We start from the raw sequence: 18,681 nt of genomic DNA, 5'->3' as shown, positions 1-18,681 counted from the left end.
TCTCTTGCGGCAGCCGAAAGCTCGGATTGGGTGGAACAATTTGTCATGCGTTTCTATGGAGATGAGGGTCAGTCTGTCTGTGCAGTAGTCCTGTTTTCATTAAACACATAAATCATGACATCTTTATTCCACAGATCATTCACTTGAATATTATTGATCAACATCTGTTTCGACTATCTTTAATCACAAATTAAGTACTTTGATTATTGAAAAGCGTTCTTCTTCTCCTTCTGGCTCTTCTCCTGGAATGTAAACAGTCTGAGGAACACCCGACCTTGGCGTTTTCTACACGGGTGTTACTGTGTACAGGGGCAGCTGTGTGGAGCTGAAAATAATGAACTTCATAACGTTACACCATTAGCGTAGCCAGAAACTCATGTGTGGGTGGGCCTAAGAAAATATAAGTGGGCCCAATAAACGTAATTGAAAACAAGTATATTTTGCTTGTGTGTGTGTGTGTGTCCTCCGCACATGCCCTAGCTCAGGGGTCGGCAATCCGCGGCTCTTCCATCCATCTGATGCGGCTCTCTGTGCTTGTAAAATAATGAATGGATATTTAAATAAAATGCTTTATATTTTACTGCATAAACTTTACATCTGTAAGCTAATTCTAAATGTAAAGATTGTCTGCGTAAACCTAACAGGTCCAACCCGGTCTACTGTGTGACCGGGTTGACGCATCACGCTTGTGCGTAATCATAGGCGCTTTCTGAGCTGAAGACGATGTGAGATTCTGGGACTCTCCTCAGATGCCACATTGGAGACAGGAACAAGCACAATTCAGCCAAAGTTTCATCATCAGGGAACATTTTCTAAGTGACAAGTCTCTCTGAGAGACCGGGTTTGGAAAACTCTCGCTTCAGTGGAAGGAATCTTCCCGCATGCGCTCTGGTTCTGCGACGCGCTCCAAGCCCCTCTCCACATATTCAGCTCGCAGTGCACCTTATGTACACGCTGACAGTGAGCTGCGCTGAGCGGTGTCCAGCTCAGATGTTCATGTCATACGGGCAAAGTCTGTTTTATTGTGGTTTTCCTTCTAGTGTGGTGTGTTTTTAGTGTGTATTCTTTTTTATTTAGTTTAGTGCATGGAATGCGTTTATTTTGGGGAACCCAGGAAACTGGGAGGGTGTGTGATTTTACTTTGATGAGCTTGGACAGATGACATCCGGACCGGAGCAATTATCTGCACCGGTGGCAGATAAGGAGCGTCTGTTTTTTGGTGGAGACGGTGGCAGCAAGCAGAGAATCGCCGGGTGAAAGGACACCGATCGTCTGTGACGAGGCTTCATGGAGATGTGGGCAGGGTATTCCTCTGCCCTGGCATGTGAGTAGCGGCCCTGTGACAAGGTGTGACCCGCGGTGTGTGATCGAGCAGTGACTGCCGTTAAATTCACTGACAGGTGGACCCGCGACAGAGGAGGACGACAGCGTGGCGCGGTGACGCGGCCGAGCCAGTGACTGATCTGCAAGAGGAAGCGGCCGATCGAGGGAAACGGCGGTGCGGCAGACGCGCGTCTTGAAGGAGGAGGCGAGCTATCGAGGGAAGAGGAAACCGGCAGCGCGGCAGACAAGCGTCCCCAAGGAGGAGGAATCTGCCCCGCAGCGTCCAGATAAGGCTGCAGACTCTCCGGCCCAGTTCTGACAACCGTTTATAGTGACTGTCCTAACCTGGTTTTCTTAAATGATGTTTTAATTAGAATTTTCAATAAACCCCGGTGCGGTGGTTAATGGCTGATTCCTTTGATCTCTGGCAGACGCTCTCAATTTACCTGGTGTAATCCTTGGGTGGGATTTTGTATTTGGTAGATATATAATATAGCCCACCCACCCGGTAGGAAGGTGCCACATTTGGCGTTGTTGGCAGGATCCAGGCTTTGGGAGCGGCTGTTGGAGCCAAATAAATTAGCCATGATGATGCCTGTTTACCCAGGGGCCCCTTGGCTTCCAAAATTTAAAGGACATGGGGAGGACTTAAAATACTGTGACTGGAAGGAACAGATAACCGGGTTGCTAGGGACACAGGAGTTGGCAGAACCCAGGAAGGTTGATATTGTATTGGGGGCGCTGGCTGGGGAAGCCAAACGTCAGGTCAGTGTTTTGGAAGAGAAGGAAAAAGATCAAGTCCGTAAAATCCTTAACTATTTAGATTCCTTGTATGGAGACCGCACTCCAACCGCGGTGTTAAGGTCTCAGTTTTTCGGTTGCACCCAGAAGCCAAGTGAGACTGTATCTTCTTTTATTTTGAGGTTGCGCGAGCTACATTGTAGGTTGCGGCGACATGACCCCGACGACTCCCCCTCAGATGTAGCCTTACGGGACCAGCTGTTGTTGGGGTTACAGGAGGGTCCCCTGGCCCAGGCCTTAAAGGTTTATGCTCGCCGTAACCCTGAGGGGGATTTTGCTGCTATCCGTCAGGAGGCACTATTACTTGATGCAGAGTACGGAAACACGCCGACTGAGGCGACATGTTCAGCTGTGAGTAACCCATGTGCTTCCCCCAAATCAACACAGGGACCTGGCTGGAAGGAGGCCCTAAAGAGGGAGATTATGGAGGACGTGAAGGCGCAGATGGGAGAGCTTACCCAGGAATTGGTGAGGGAGGTTAAATCACTTCTCCAACCCGCAGCAGTTGCTCCACAACCCTCAAGGTTTGAGAGGGAGAGGCGGCGGTCCACGTCCTATGCCAACAACCGGGATGCACAAGGTCGACCAATCTGCCACATATGTAGATGTCCAGGCCACATAGCCAGGTTCTGTAGGGAGCCAAATGCTTCACCGCCTCCTTTAAACTAACCATCCCTGCTGCTGAGGTCCGGGGGGCAGGGGTGGCTGATTCACCACCAGAGGGAAAAGGGGCCACTGAGACGTTTGTTGGACAAAGTCCTACCATAGGGGTGACCATTGAGGGAGTCCAGCTCCAGGGGTTGCTGGATACGGGTTCCCAAGTAACTTTAATGCAACAGAGTCTCCTAGAAAAATATTTTACTGGAATTAAACCTGAGAAGACCCCTGTATTCTTCCAATTGAGAGCAGCCAATAGATTAGAGATGCCCTATACTGGCTATGCAGTGTTGGACTTTGAAGTGGAGGGCATTAGCATACCTGGGCGGGGCGTTATTATTGTTAAGGATGAACATTGTACACACCCGCTCATTATAGGCATGAACATTGTGACTGCTTGCTGGAAGGCCCTGTTTAAGAGTTCTGCAGCGGCTGCCCCATGCCCATCACCGATAAAGCATCAGAAGGCCTGGAAGGATGCCTTTGCAACCTGCAGGCGTATTGAAGCTACTGTGGCCGAGGAAGGGCTGCTTGGATTTGTGCGGCTGGCCCGTCGGGGCCCTATAAGGGTCCCACCGAGAAGTGAGATGTTGGTTTTTGGCCGGGTGCGGAGGGGCCCGCGAGGAGCAGACTACTGTGCCCTGTTAGACCCGACATCAGAGACCAGTAAGGTGGGCGTGGCCAGGACACTGGCCATTGTAAGAAATGGCAGAATTCCGGTGCGTGTTTGCAACCCCCACCCTTACAGCCTGTCTATTGGCCGGTACGAGAAGCTGGGAAAGCTGTACCACATGGATGAGACGGATGTTCATGGACCTCGTGATCTGAGCCTGTCCCTGGAGGAGGACGGAGCGGTTGAAGTGGCATTGGTGGATGCAGCAGTGCCTACAGAACAAAGTGAGCTTCCACAAAAGGTGAGAGATCTAACTAACCGGCCAGATTTGTCTGAAGCTCAACAGGAGGAGCTGTGTGCCTTGCTGCAGAAGTGGGAAAAAGTTTTTGCGAAGCATGATGAAGACTTTGGGCGGACAGAGGCCGTAAAACATCAAATCCACACTGGTGGGGCAGCACCTATTAGGGAGCGATATCGACCTCTCCCTCCCCTCATGTACAGAGAGGTGAAATCCCTGTTGTCAGATATGCTGGAGAGAGGAGTGATTAGAGAGAGCTGTAGCCCCTGGGCTGCACCCATAGTCCTGGTGAAGAAAAAGGACAACAGTTGGAGATTCTGTGTCCATTATAGGAAATTGAACGCAGTAACTCATAAAGATGCCTTTCCTTTGCCTAGGATAGAGGAGACTCTGACCAGTCTGAACCGAGCAGAGTGGTTTTCTACCCTTGACCTGGCCAGTGGGTACTGGCAGGTCGAAATGGATCCTCAGGACAGGGAGAAGACTGCTTTTACCACTCCACTTGGGTTGTTTGAATTTGAACGCATGCCGTTCGGATTGTGTAATGCCCCCGCCACTTTCCAGCGACTTATGCAGCAGTGTTTAAGTGGTCAGATGGCAGAGTCACTGTTGGTGTACTTGGATGACATCATTATTTACTCACCCGATTTCTCCTCTCACCTACAGCATCTGGACGGGGTACTCCAAAGGCTGTGGCAGCACGGATTGAAGCTACGGCTGGACAAGTGTAAACTACTGCAACGTGAGGTGAAATTTTTGGGCCACGTGGTAGATCAAAGAGGGGTAAGACCTGACCCAGATAAGATCTCGTCGGTGAGGGATTGGCCGCCCCCCTCTACTGTGCGACAAGTGCGGGCCTTTTTGGGACTGGCCGGCTACTACAGACGCTTTGTAGCGGTATTTGCAAAAATTGCCCGGCCGCTGAATGCACTGCTCGCTGGCGCCCCTATTAACAAGGGGACGGAGACCCGGGCAGTACGATGGTCCCCTGAGCACCAAGTGGCCTTTGACGCACTGAAGACAGCGCTTATCCAGGCCCCAGTCCTGGCATACGCTGATTATTCGTTGCCATTCATTTTGTACACAGATGCAAGTAACCAGGGGCTGGGAGCAGTGCTGGCTCAAGTACAAACGGGGCAGGAACGTGTCATAGCCTATGCTAGCCGTAGCTTGCACCCAGCTGAGCGTAATGACGCGAACTATAGCTCCTTCAAATTGGAGCTTTTGGCACTCAAGTGGGCAGTAACCGAGAAGTTTAAGGATTATTTGACTGGTGCAACGTTCTTGGTATATACTGACAATAATCCTGTTGCCCATCTGCAGACAGCCCGCCTGGGGGCAACGGAACAGCGCTGGGTTGCTCAGCTTGCCTCTTTTAACTACAGCATCAAGTATCGTCCCGGGAAAAGCAACACGAATGCTGATGCCTTGTCCAGGTTCCCAGTGCCCACCTCGGATGATGAACCCTCCGATGCGGAGGCTGCATTTTCGGCAGCCGTGGAGCTCGCCCCTGATGGGGGAAGTGAAGATTGGGCTGATGGTGAATGGGAGCTGGCTCAAGCCAATGACCCGGATATCCGGCTGGTTAAAGAGTACGTGGACCGACAAACGAGACCCTCGAGAGCAGAGCGACAAGCTATGTCCCGCACGGCCCAGAAGTTGCTACAACAACAGAAGAGGCTTGTGAATAAGGGCAATTTACTGTGCCGGAGGGTGATCGAGCCCCGCACCAATGAGGAGCACTACCAGATTGTATGTCCCAGCTCTCGACATAGAGAGGTTTGGATGAGAATCCACGAGGCAGCTGCCCATGCTGGTGTGGACCGGACCCTGGCCCGGGTCAGACAAAAGTTCTACTGGCCAGACCAAGAGGGGGAGGTACGTCGTTACCATCAGGGTTGTGTCGCCTGTAGTTTACAGAGAGAGAAGGTAGAATTGAGGGCTCCTTTGAACCCTGTGGTGGTGTCCTACCCCTTAGAAGTGATAGGGTTAGACTTCTTATCGCTTGGTCGGCCTACTGATGTTTTCCAAAACATACTTGTTGCTACAGATCTGTTCACCCGGTTTGCTTGGGCCATCCCTACTAGAGATCAGACGGCGCAGACCACAGTGAGGGCTCTGTGGACGCATGTAATTCAACCTTTTGGCTGCCCAGCCCGTTTCCATTCGGATCAAGGCCCTAACTTTGAGTCTGCCTTAATGAAGCAGCCGGGACATTGTGACAGGACACTCACACTGTCACATTCAGAAGGAAATATTTTCTTGAGTGATTTAGCTACACCTGCGATTTGCGAAACGAATAAAGTGTCAGTTCGTCTGCATGCGTCGGGGTAATTCTTTCTATTCTTTCTCCGTCAAAATAAACGGCCAAGTACAGGAACTGTCCGGTCAACACAAGCCCTGCTTTTAACTGTTCTGTTTTCTTGTGAAAATTGTTACAAATTTAACTTGATTAACACCAGAGCCAGGCGCACTGCACCGTTATCTCCGTCGCTGTAAATGAGGGAAAAACAAAATGATCGGATCCTTTTCTGACCTTCCCCACCTACAAAGTTGAACAACAATCAAACGTGACAGAGCCTGGATTTGTATTCTGAACAGTCTAAACATGTTTTAAAAAGAAATGTATGACAAAAGTGGCACCTGCTCAGTAAAACAACCAACAGGGTGAAAAATATCAAAATATTGTAGGCAGAGATGGGCCACAACTTCTGGATCCACTTTATATAAATCGTTTTATTGATTATCTTCTTATGAAAGATAGCTTTGACGTACACGAGCGACCGGTACCGGCTGCTGTCACCTGTTGTGAGCAGCACTCTGCTGTCTGAGGGTAGGCCCCGCCCACAACACCGCGGCTGCTGCAGTGTTTTCTTTACTGTGGGAAACGGGTAATAATGGCTCTTTGATGGGAACAGGTTGCCGACCCCTGGTTTAGCGTGACGTCTGATATATACATATACATATATATATATATATATATATATATATATATATATATATATATATATATATATATATAATATATAGCCATGTCCTTATGTGGGGCTGGGGGGTGCGTCAACATGGTCGGGACATAGAAGGGGGTGCGCGGCTAAATAAGTTTGGGAACCACTGCTCTATGCTACTGAACAACAAACAGCGTGATGTACTCACCACTACGGATGCCAGTCAATGGGATAGTCCGTCATAGACTGTCCAGGAAGGCACAAATACATATTTTTTGTGAATAAGGGACTTAAGTACCTCTATTTGCTCTTGATTCAAAGAAAAGCCAAAGTCTAAATTGTCCAAAGTTGATGCTAAAGTCATTTCAAACAAACTGCCACCATCTTGGTGTTCCGCTTCGTCACATCATCGCGTATTTAGCTTCTTTTATCTGAGACACGCTCTGTCCTTTCCTGGCCGCTAAATAAACATGGTCTTCATTGGGTGGGGCCAATGTAGGCGGGGCCATGAATACTAGAATTTCCTGTGCTGTTGAAGAGATTGTCTTTTTCTGACCCCATTTTTTTTGGTCTAGATTTGTCTGCTGCTAATGCAGAACATGGGGATTGAATAAAATGTTCACGTTCAGCATTCACTACTCAGAGTCACTGGATATCAAAAAAAAACTTTGTTGTTTCTTAGCGAACAAGACCTTTAAAATGGCTTCTGGTTCATCTTTAACATCACTGGTTCCTGTCCAATAAAAATCACATGAAGACTCAAACAAGAACCTCATGAAGAACTCATGAAGTCAGAGTCAGTCCTCCTGTGTCCCAGTGGGAGGGGAGGGGTTCCAGAAGGACAACAGTCTGAACACACACAGAGACATACTTGTTGCCAGACCCGTCCTCTGGGTCATCCTTACCGGAGGACAGATCGACTTGTTCTGTTTGTGAATGTCATGGAGACAACGTCTCATGTTGCCACCGTGACATGTGATGACCAGCAATCTTCAAACACAAAACCATCTGACCCTCGGCACTGATCTTAATCTTGTTGTGCTCACAGACTGTATTTTTATACTTGGCAAGATTTTGATCCGTTGATTTTTGGTTGTGATCAATGTTTGTTTATTTGTTAATAAAAAAAAATAAAAAGAACTCCGGAACCACTGCACAGATTTAGATCAAACCCCCAGAGGGTCTTTGTTAGACCAGTGGCGGTTTAATTTTTGGTACAACCTAGTTTACCACTGACTGTTACCACTAATGAACACCAACAAACAAAATGGCTACAGCTCAGTCAGCCGTTGATGTGAGGACTGCTTCTGTTACATCATGAATTCAGACACAACAATGATCAACTTTCATTTCATGGAATGATATGGCTGCCATCATGTCTCTGGTTAGAAAAAGGTCATTATGTATCTTGTGCAGGCAGTTCGTTAGCATCACTGGTTTTACAGCAGGAGGTTTCGGCTTTGATTCCCCATGCCGGCCTTGGTTTCCTCCCAGAGTCAAACAATATGAAGGTTGTTTTATTCGTAAACACAGCACAAGTCATCTTTAGAACAATGTACGTAGATAGTGTAAGAATTGTGCATCTGTAGAGTGAGCTACAGTCTTGGCTCCTCCTCCTCCTGCTGGTCTCTAGTTTGTCTCCTCATATTCCACTGGTCACAGTCATGGCTCCCCCACGCCAAACTGGTCAACATCTTGGCTCCCCCTCCTCATGCTGGCTTCGAGTTTGGCTCTTCCTTTTCAACTGGTCAGGGTGTAGCAATTAAAACTTATTAATTATGACCAATAAGACGTGATTATTCCATATAAATATGAAATATCAATCTGATTGAACTTTGAATGTTTAATCAGAAGAATCTAGGGTTCTTTGCTTCTTTAGGAACCATAAACACACTTTGTATTAATTCAGACAGAGTCAAGTACATAGTTTATAAAATGAATTTAGTTCTTTTCTTAAACTAATAATTTATACATGACAAGATATGAGTAATGAGATGTGATGTGGTGGATGTGAGGGGTTGTGATGGAAGCTAGATGTTGAAGCAACCGTTTTTTGTATCTGAGAGAAATTGTGAAATCTGGGTGTAAAATAATTTGTTGTTTGGTTCTAAACTAGAGTTGTTTATTCATAAACAGCATCAGACATGCCAAGTCTACGCACCCTTGGTGTGGAGGTTCTCGTTCGATCCGGGGGCTCGTGCTGGTCACTGCCGGTGGAGTGAACTCTGATATCCGGAACCCGTAGACAGTTCCGATAGGACCCGTCCAATTTGCGATTCCTCCAGGTGAAGGCATGAAGCTGGAATGCTTATTTGCATCTAAGATTGATGTTTGCTTGGCTCTTAGAGAGCCGGTTGTCTGGTATAAGTGTATATATGTCGATGGGTATGAGCCGCAGCATTGCAGAGAGGCTTTGACAGGAGGTCAAAGTAGAAGATGGTTTCAAAAATGCTTCTTTACCGATGTGGCCGGTCCGAGGGTCAGCGAGAAACTGAATTAATCGGGAAGTAATTCTTGTTTTATTAAACTACTTTGTTATGATTTCTGGCCAAGTTTGGCCAATCAAAATTTGACACATTTCTGAATATTTACCAACATCCCTCAGAAAACCACGCCTTCCTTCAGATACAAGATTCTTAACACTGTGAATAAGAATCTTTAACCTTCTGTGATGTGTATGAGAGTAAACAATGACTAACTTCCATCCATCCATCCATTTTCCGAACCCGTTGTGTCCACGCAGGGTGGGGGGTGGCTGGTGTCTATCTCCAGCGGTCAACGGGACAAACAATCATGCACACACACACTCATTCCTAAGGACAATATTAGGCAGACCAATTAACCTAACAGTCATGTTTTTGGACTGTGGGAGTGTCAGGTTCGTTGGCAGATCTGAAGCGTGACTGAGAGTTCTGTTGCCCAGACGCGGAGAGACGGAGATAACCGGCGTGGTTATTTCCTGTAGGTGTAGCTTGAGGGTTTAGAGGGCTGGTAAGCCTGGAGACTCGATGCAAAGTCTGGTGAGAACGATGACTGAGCAATGAATGAAACGCCGGCACTTCCTTAAGTAGTGTCGGCGTGATGACGTCAGTCGCCACGTTAGTGGCAGGAATGAATGGAATGCAGTCAGCTGGAGGAGTTCGTGACAGGACCCCCCCCCCCCCCCCCCTCTAGGGACGGCACCCGAAGTCCCAGGACGGCGGGCCCAGAAGTCTGTTAACAGGGCAGGATCGACAAACGAGCTCGTGGGCTCCCAAGAGCGTTCCTCAGGCCCGTACCCCTCCCAGTCCACGAGGTACTGCCAACCTCGTCCCCGGCGGCGGGCGTCCAGTATCCTGCCGACCGTGTAGGTGCGATCCGCCTCAACACCGCGGGGCGGAGGCACCCGGACCAGTGGAGGGTGGAGAGGAGAGGAGATCACCGGCTTAAGCTGGGAGACGTGAAAGACCGGGTGGATCCGGAGAGTAGCCGGGAGGCGTAGACGGCAGGTGACTGGATTGATGACCTTGAGGACAGGGAACGGACCCAGGAAGCGAGGAGTGGGCTTCCGGGAGCCAGCCGGCATCCTCAGGTTAGCGGAGGAGAGCCACACCTGGTCGCCAGACTTGAAGACGGGGCCAGGCCGGTGGCGGCGGCGATGCTGACGGGCATACTCCGTGTTGGCCCGGGTGATGGCCGCACGGGCCCGGATCCAGGCGAGCCGACAGCGGCGGACCAGCGTCTGGGCAGCAGGGACCTCCACCTCGGGCACCTGATGATCAAACAGAGGAGGCTGATAACCGTAACAGGTCTCGAAGGGAGACAGACTCGTGGCAGAGGAGGTCTGGAGGTTGTGTGACAGCTCCGCCCACAGGAGGAAGCGGGGCCAGGTGGTCGGCTGGGACGAAGCGAAGCAGCGCAGGTAGCGTCCAAGCTGCTGGTTACTTCTTTCTGTCTGACCGTTTGTCTGCGGATGGTATCCAGAGGACAGACTGGTGGAAGCACCGACCAGGCGACAGAACGCCTTCCAGAAGCGTGAGACGAACTGGGGGTCCTCGGTCGGAAACCACGTCCTGAGGGAAACCATGGAGCCGCACCACCTGTTCCAGGAGCAGTTCGGCCGTTCTCTTGGCAGTGGGGAGGCCGGCCAGGGCCACTAAGTGCACGGCCTTGGAGAACCGGTCCGTGATAGTCATTATAGTGTCCAGGTGGTCGACCACCGGCAGTCCCGTGACAAAGTCCAGCCCGATGTGTGACCATGGCCGTTTGGGCACAGGGAGAGGCTGCAACTCTCCAGCGCCGGGTCGGTTGGAGGACTTGGAGCGAGCACACACATCACATGCAGCTGTGAACTCGCGGACGTCCCTCCTCATGGACGGCCACCAGAGAGCCCGACGGAGGAACTGGAGGGTACGGGCTTGTCCTTGATGTCCTGCGAGCCGCGAACAATGCCCCCACGTGAGCGCCTCTTGCCGGCAGGAGGCGGGAACGTAGAGACGGTTCGATGGGGTCTCCGGCGGCGCTGGATCGCCAGGAAGTGCCGCCTGTATGGACTGCTCCAACGGCCATTGGAGGGAGGCCAGGAAGCGTTGAGTCGGCAGAATGGTCCGAGGCTCCGGGGGGGCGGCATCTGGTGCGAAACGCCGAGAGAGAGCGTCCGCCTTGAGGTTCTTGGAGCCGGGCCGGTAGGCGATATGGAAGTGGTACGGCTCGAAAAAGAGGGCCCACCGAGCCTGACGTGGGTTGAGCTGGCGGGCAGTCTGTAGATGAATGAGATTCTGGTGGTCGGTCCAGATCAGAAAGGGATCGGTGGTCCCCAGGAGCCACTGCCTCCATTCCTCCAGCGCCCATTTTATTGCCAGCAGCTCTCTGTCGCCGACCCCGTAGTTCTGCTGTGTGGGGGAAAACTTCCGGGAGAAGTAGGCACATGGGTGGAGCTTAGAGTCTGGACCCCGTTGCGAGAGAACGGCCCCCGCTCCCACATCTGAGGCGTCCACCTCCACGACGAAGGGCCGGGTCTGGTCCGGGTGGAGGAGGATGGGTTCCTTAGTGAAACGTCCGACCAGCTCATGGAAAGCACGGACAGCCTCTGGAGTAAGGCGAAAAGGGCGAGGCTGATTGGTGGTTTTGGTGAGTGAGGTCAGTGGTGCTGCGAGGGAGCTGAAGTTGCGTATAAATCTCCGGTAAAAGTTCGAGAAACCCAGGAAGCTTTGCAGCTGCTTCAGGGTCGTGGGTAGAGGCCACTGAGCTACGGCCTGAACCTTCTGGGGGTCCATCTTCAGGCCCTGGGAGGAGATGGTAAAACCCAGGAAGGAGGTGGACTCCTGGTGAAACGCACACTTCTCCAGTTTGCAGTAAAGTCCATGGTCCAGGAGGCGGGACAGAACCGCTCGAACATGACGGATGTGCTCTTCGGCCGTGCGGGAGTAGATGAGGATGTCATCTAGATAGACAAAGACCCAGCGGCCCAACATGTCTCTCAGCACATCTGTAATGAACCGCTGGAAGACGGCGGGGCTGTTGCAGAGTCCAAAAGGCATCACCAAATATTCATAGTGGCCAGTGGGCGTGATAAAAGCGGTCTTCCACTCCTCACCTTCCTTAATACGGATGAGGTTATAGGCGCTGCGCAGATCCAGTTTAGTGAACACTGCGGCTTGTGTGATGGCGTCCAGAGCGGTGCCCATGAGAGGGAGAGGGTGACGGTCCCTGATCGTTATTTTATTTAACCCTCGATAGTCTATGCAGGGCCGGAGATCCCCCTCCTTCTTCTTAACAAAGAAAAACCCCGCGGCCCCGGGGGATGTTGAGGGTCGGATGAATCCCTTCTGCAGGGCATCAGTTATATAATTGTCCATAGCCCGGGTTTCCGCCGGAGAGAGGGAGAACAGGCGACCCCGAGGGGGGGTGGTGCCGGGCTGGAGCCTGATCTCCAGGTCGTAGGGTCGGTGAGGAGGTAACCTGGTAGTGGGTTCTTTAGCGAAGACCTGAGCGAGGTCGTGGTATTGAGGAGGGATGAGCGTCAGGTCTACGTCTGTGGGAGTGGCTGCTCTGGTCCGAGGTGCAGGGGAGTCCCGGTGGTTATGGCAACCCGTGCCCCAGGCCAGGACTTTACTGGTGGACCAGGAGATGTGAGGCTCATGGCGGCAGAACCAGGAATGACCCAGGATGAGTGGCGTGGCCGGAGCCTGGATGACCAGGAAGTGGAGGGTCTCCCGGTGTTGGTCAATAGTCATGTGGAGACCCTGAGTTCGGTGGGTGAGAGGGTACGGCATGATGGGCCGGCCGTCCACAGAGGTCACGGGAATGGGTCGGTCGAGGGCGGTGAGGGGTATCTTGAGCCGAGTAACCAGTCCGTGATCGATAAAACACTCCGCAGCCCCAGTGTCTAAAAGTGCCTCCAGTCTGGTCGGGCCTTGGGCCAGGTGGAGGGAGACCGGGAGAGTGGTTCGGTGTGGAGCCGGAAAGGTGGAGACTCCGGGTGAGACAGCTCCTACTCCGACCCGGAGGGACCTTTTCCCGGTCGTTTTGGGCACGTGCCACGGTGGTGACCCAAATCCCCACAGTAAGCGCATCTTCCCTCCTGGTAGCGCCGTGCCCGTTCCTCAGGGGGAAGATGTCCCAGCTGCATCGGCTCCTCCGTCAGTTGGTGAGCCGGCCGGCGGGGTGACGTCCTGGTGTGTACGGGGGCTGACATGGTGCTCGGCCGGTTCAGGATGCAGCGGTCCAGTTGGAGAGCCAGATCCACTGCCAGGTCCAGGGAGGTTGGGACCTCGTGCCCGATCATGCCCTCCCGGATTCTCGGTGACAGTCCCTCCAGGTAAACGGCCTTTAGGGCGGCGTCATCCCACCTCAACCGAGCTGCTGTCGTCCGGAAGCGAGAGGTGTACTGAGCCGCCGTCTGGGAGCCCTGGCGAAGCTGAAGCAGCCGCGTCTCGTCCGAGACCTCGCTGCTGGGGTGCACAAAAGTCTTTTTCATCTCCTTTACAAAAGTCTCATAGTCATTGCAGGCAGGAGATTTCTGATTGTAAAGAGCCGCCGCCCATTCACCGGCTCGACCTGTCAGCAGTGAGGTCAGCAGGGCGACACGAGAGCAGGATGTGGGGTAACGTGCCGGTTGGCACTCGAAAGTCATGGCCAGGGTCGCCAACATGCCCTCCGGGGATCCCCTGGTTCCGTCCCACTTCTCTGGAAGGCTGAGGCGTGGTTCCATCCTGTCAGGAACAGCTGCGGTCTGACGTTGCAGAGCGGTGGTCAGCTGGAGTACTAGCTCGGTGAGTGACTCGATCTTAGTTGCTTGGCGATCAGCTATGGCACGGAGCTGGTTCATTTCTGCCGTATGCTGATCCAAGGTTGCGCGCTGTTGAGCCACTTCGGCACGCAGACGCGCGAACTCCGCTGGGTCAACTTTGGGCTCAGTCATCCTGTCAGGTTCGTTGGCAGATCTGAAGCGTGACTGAGAGTTCTGTTGCCCAGACGCGGAGAGACGGAGATAACCGGCGTGGTTATTTCCTGTAGGTGTAGCTTGAGGGTTTAGAGGGCTGGTAAGCCTGGAGACTCGATGCAAAGTCTGGTGAGAACGATGACTGAGCAATGAATGAAACGCCGGCACTTCCTTAAGTAGTGTCGGCGTGATGACGTCAGTCGCCATGTTAGTGGTAGGAATGAATGGAATGCAGTCAGCTGGAGGAGTTCGTGACAGGGAGGAAGCCGGAGTACCCGGAGAGAACCCCACGCATGCTCAGGGAGAACATGCAAACTCCATGCAGAAAGATCCCAGGCCGGGAAGCGAACCCAGGACCTTCTTGCTGCAAGGCAACAGCTCTAACCACTGCACAGCCACAATGACGAACTTGTTAAATCAAACACATAGTAATTTGCGATATGAATGGATCATTGTAAGAACAATATTCATTTTAGATTCATTGATTTAAGCACAGATTGTTCAAGCATTTGATTTAAACATCTTGTTCATTCATCACATATGATTATTTAACTTATAACTATAAAATCGTGGAGTCTTCACTTATTCAGAGTGAAGGTGCTGATTCTTCCTGGCACTCGCAGAGAACAGACGCTTCTCTTTTTGCTCCCTTATCTTTTTTCCCAAGGCTCTTTGTCCTGTCTGCCCACAGAGCGCTTCTCTGCATTTCTTCTGAAAAACCCTATTTTTAACTATGGATTTGATAAACTGGTCATTCAACACGATTGATAAGATTTTTTTCAACAATGAGAAAGGAGCAGGGGGCTCCCACATGCCCGCAGTGGACACACCCAGCGGGGTATATGCTGGATTCCTGGAAGGAGTGGAAGATCATATGCCTCTCCCAGCTGTCCATTGAGGACGTCGAAGACGTGTGGATATTTGGCCTGATGATCATTGGATTTCTTCTGATTGGAGTGGGAGGATATCTGGTTTTCTGGAAATTTGGGAAGACGGGAGCGACTGGAGGGCGACCCGCACCCACGGAAAGCACCGTCCGTGTGGAGACCTCAAAGACTGGGACGCTACTCGAGGTGAATCGTAAGCTGGACAATGTTCTAGCTGCGATAACAGTATTAGTGCGCAAAATGGATGTCATCTCGGAGAGGGTCACCGGACGGTATGGACAAGTTTAAAAACCAAATTGGCTTCACTGAAGGACTGGAATGATCAGAACATTCACAGTGAAGTCCAAAACCTTCTCTTCAGATACTGCCTCTCTAACATGCGGGGTCCCACAAGGTTCAGTTCTAGGGCCTCTACTATTCGCATTCTATATTCTTCCCCTAGCTGGCATCATTCAGTCTTTCCCAGACATCTCCTACCACATCTACGCTGATGATATTCAGCTCTATATGTCCTTTATGCCACACCAGTTGGACAGGCTGGCCACACTTGTACTCTGCCTGACCCAGATCAGTAACTGGCTGTCCAGCAACTTTCTTGTCCTCAATGCTAACAAGACAGAGACCCTGATCGCTGAACCCCCGGAACTTCAGCCAAAAATCGAGCAAGAAATTGCCTCTTTTTGCCCATCAGCCAAGGCCAACATTAGAAACCTGGGAGTTATTTTTGATCCAGCTTTAAGTTTAGTCTCACACGTCAAAACCATCTCCCGCTCTTGTTTCTTTCAACTGAGAAACATTTCAAAAGTCCATAAACTGGTTTCTACTGCAGATCTGGAAAAAATCATCCATGCCTTTGTGTCATCATGCTTAGACTACTGTAACGCTCTTTTTACTGGTCTCAGCAAAACCTCCCTCTCACGCCTTCAAGCCATCCAAAATGCAGCAGCCAGACTCCTAACCAAATCCAGCAGATGAGCTCACATCACTCCAGTTTTACAAACCCTCCACTGGCTCCCGGTAGAATATAGAATTCAGTTTAAAGTTTTAGTCCTGACCTATAGAGCTCTTAACAACCAGGCTCCAAGCTACCTATCTGAGCTTTTATCCCCACACATCACGTCTCGGAACCTTAGATCCACATCTGAAAACCTCCTGGCTGTTTCTCGAACCAGACTGAAAACCAAAGGGGACAGGGCCTTTCAGGCTATTGCACCCAGACTTTGGAACAGTCTACCTTCAAATCTCCGTCTCTCTAACACTGTAAAGGTCTTTAAAAATCATCTAAAAACTCACCTTTTCCTCCTGGCGTTCCCTCCCTAAATGTTTCAAAAAGATGGCTTTGTTTGGGTTCACACCTTCACTGTGTTTATACTCATGATTTTATTTTCTACTTTATCACTGCTATTGTTTTTCAGATGTTTTTATTGGTTAGAGGTATTTGCCCTGATCTTTATCATGTTGTACAGCGCTTTGTGATTTATATCTGTGAAAGGCGCTATATAAATAAACTTTTACTTTCTTACTTACTAAAGACTGAAGGCAGAGAGGAAAAGTATCTCAGCCTGACCCAAACAAAGTCTTGTTATCCGAATCTGACGCCAGAGCAGCCTCGAGATGCTAACAACAAACCCCCACGAAGGAATGCAGACAGATGCTGTGAACCCCCTATTCACCGATTCACAACACAATCAGTCATTAACACACTGGTGGGGATAAGCTACGGTGTAGCCACAGCTGCCCTGGGGGGCACTGACAGAAGCGAGGCTGCCGAGCACTGGTGCCACCGGTCCCTTCGACCACCACCAGCAGGCAAGGCGGGTTAAGTGTCTTGCCCAAGGACACAACACTATTCTCTGGTCGGAGCCGGGATTGAACCTGCAACCTGTCAATTACTGGACAACTCGCTCTACCTCCTGAGTTACAGCTACCCCTAATCAGCTGAACTCTCAAGTGCCTTGAGACGACTGTTGTAATTTAAAACTGAATTGTGAATTTGGTACCAGTAGGAATTCATTTTATGCTCACCTGTCCAGGTGTGACCACACCTTCTACCTGAGACTCTGCATAGATGGATTTAACACAAAATAAAAACATGAGTTTGACCCGAGTTAAACACATGAACGAGTTACCTTCGCGTAAACCTTTAAATACCAGCAGACGAATGAATGAATGAACAAAATTAAAAGTGTGAAAGGATGATTTAAAATAAAGTGTATTTCCACCAGCAGAGGGCCCTGGTGAGTCATTTTCAACTGAAGTAAAGTTTTCCTCTCTGTTCTGATCCCTTAACTGAAAACAAACACCTCTGATCTGTCCAGCAAACACGTCATTCTGTTCCAGACCATCTGCCAACTTTTATCTCTCTGTTTGCCTTCACTAATCTGACAGTGAAATGCCTTTTTTCCCATTCCAGGATGACAGAGTAATGAATGCACTCCCCTCCTCAACTGCTGGTCTGATTTGAATAAACTTCACGAGCAGCTGCTTTTTAACGTTGAACCAGTTTGATCAAAGCTGCTGTTCTTGGGGGGCTCAAAGTTTCAAGAGGAACTGTAACACCAGCCCTCTGATAAAGATGTCAGTGATTCCTTCAGCTCAGGAATGTCCCTGCCATGCAGAACAAGCAGCAATGAAACAATGAAAGTTAATCATACTTTTTATTTTCCTGAACATTTGCTAGATATTTTCACAGCTAACAAACATCCTGATGATGGAAACATTCACTAGAATTCCACAAAAACAATAAATATTTGCATTTTCAGTTGGAGAAATTAAAAAGAATAATCAGTTTTCCTTCGTCTTTAGGGCATAATATAACGTATAAAAGACACGTGGTCTGAACTAACTTCTTAACCTTTGTGCGACACACTCGTGGTGATGTTTGATACCAACAGCATTGCGTCGGCTCGGGTTTTACGATTTACAGATATTTATGAACTCTGATAAGAAGTAATGGTAACTTATAAGGCAATGAACCTACTGACCTGCTTCTAAAATAAAGCTGCTGCATCACGCCGTAGCAGAACAAGCTGTCGGATTTCACAGACTCATCCTTTAAATATAGCCGCTCCTTCTCTGAGTGTTTCTATGTCAGACCAACTGTTGCCTTTTTTAGAGTTAAGAACTTGAACAGTTTCAGATTTATGGCTGTTGAATGAGGTTTTATTTGAAGAAACTTTCACTGTAGAATATGAAAAATTCCTGGTTTCCCTTATTTTGATCCCCTGCATCACCAAGAGTCATGCATGCCATACATACATACATATTTACGTGCGTATGCATTTATACTCATATATGTATAAATATTTACATATGTACATGCACATATATATGTATGTACATACGTATATATGTATATGTACATACATATGTAAATACATATATATGTATATGTATGTATGTATGTATGTACGTATACATATAAACGTATGTACATACGTATATATGTATAGGTACATATGAAAATACATACCGGTATATAGGTATATATATATGTATATATGTACTTATACATATATATGTATGTATGTATGTATGTTCATACGTATGTACATACATACGTACGAACATACATACATACATTTATATATATATATGTATGTATGTATGTATGTATGTTCGTACGTATGTACGCATATATACCTATATATGTATACGTATTTACATATGTATGTACTTATACATATATACGTATGTAAACACGTATATATGTGTACGTATTTACATACGTA

General features: G+C 49.4%; 1 protein-coding gene across 1 annotated transcript; it reads left to right on the top strand.

The window, feature by feature from the left end:
- Window positions 1–1,911: 1,911 nt before the first annotated feature.
- Window positions 1,912–8,862, top strand: LOC139068953 (uncharacterized). Its single transcript, XM_070549799.1, has 9 exons — window positions 1,912–2,186; window positions 2,268–2,704; window positions 2,824–4,439; window positions 5,016–5,910; window positions 7,458–7,568; window positions 7,689–7,691; window positions 8,057–8,135; window positions 8,230–8,387; window positions 8,777–8,862. The coding sequence occupies exons 1-9, from the start codon at window positions 1,912–1,914 to the stop codon at window positions 8,860–8,862; spliced, it is 3,660 nt and encodes a 1,219-aa protein (XP_070405900.1).
- The last annotated feature ends 9,819 nt before the right edge of the window (window positions 8,863–18,681 follow it).

This window comes from Nothobranchius furzeri, chromosome 3 (assembly GCF_043380555.1).
Source record: "Nothobranchius furzeri strain GRZ-AD chromosome 3, NfurGRZ-RIMD1, whole genome shotgun sequence".
Taxonomy (NCBI): domain Eukaryota; kingdom Metazoa; phylum Chordata; class Actinopteri; order Cyprinodontiformes; family Nothobranchiidae; genus Nothobranchius; species Nothobranchius furzeri.
The sequence above is the reverse complement of the archived record's forward strand: the minus strand, read 5'-3'. Positions and strand labels throughout refer to the sequence as shown.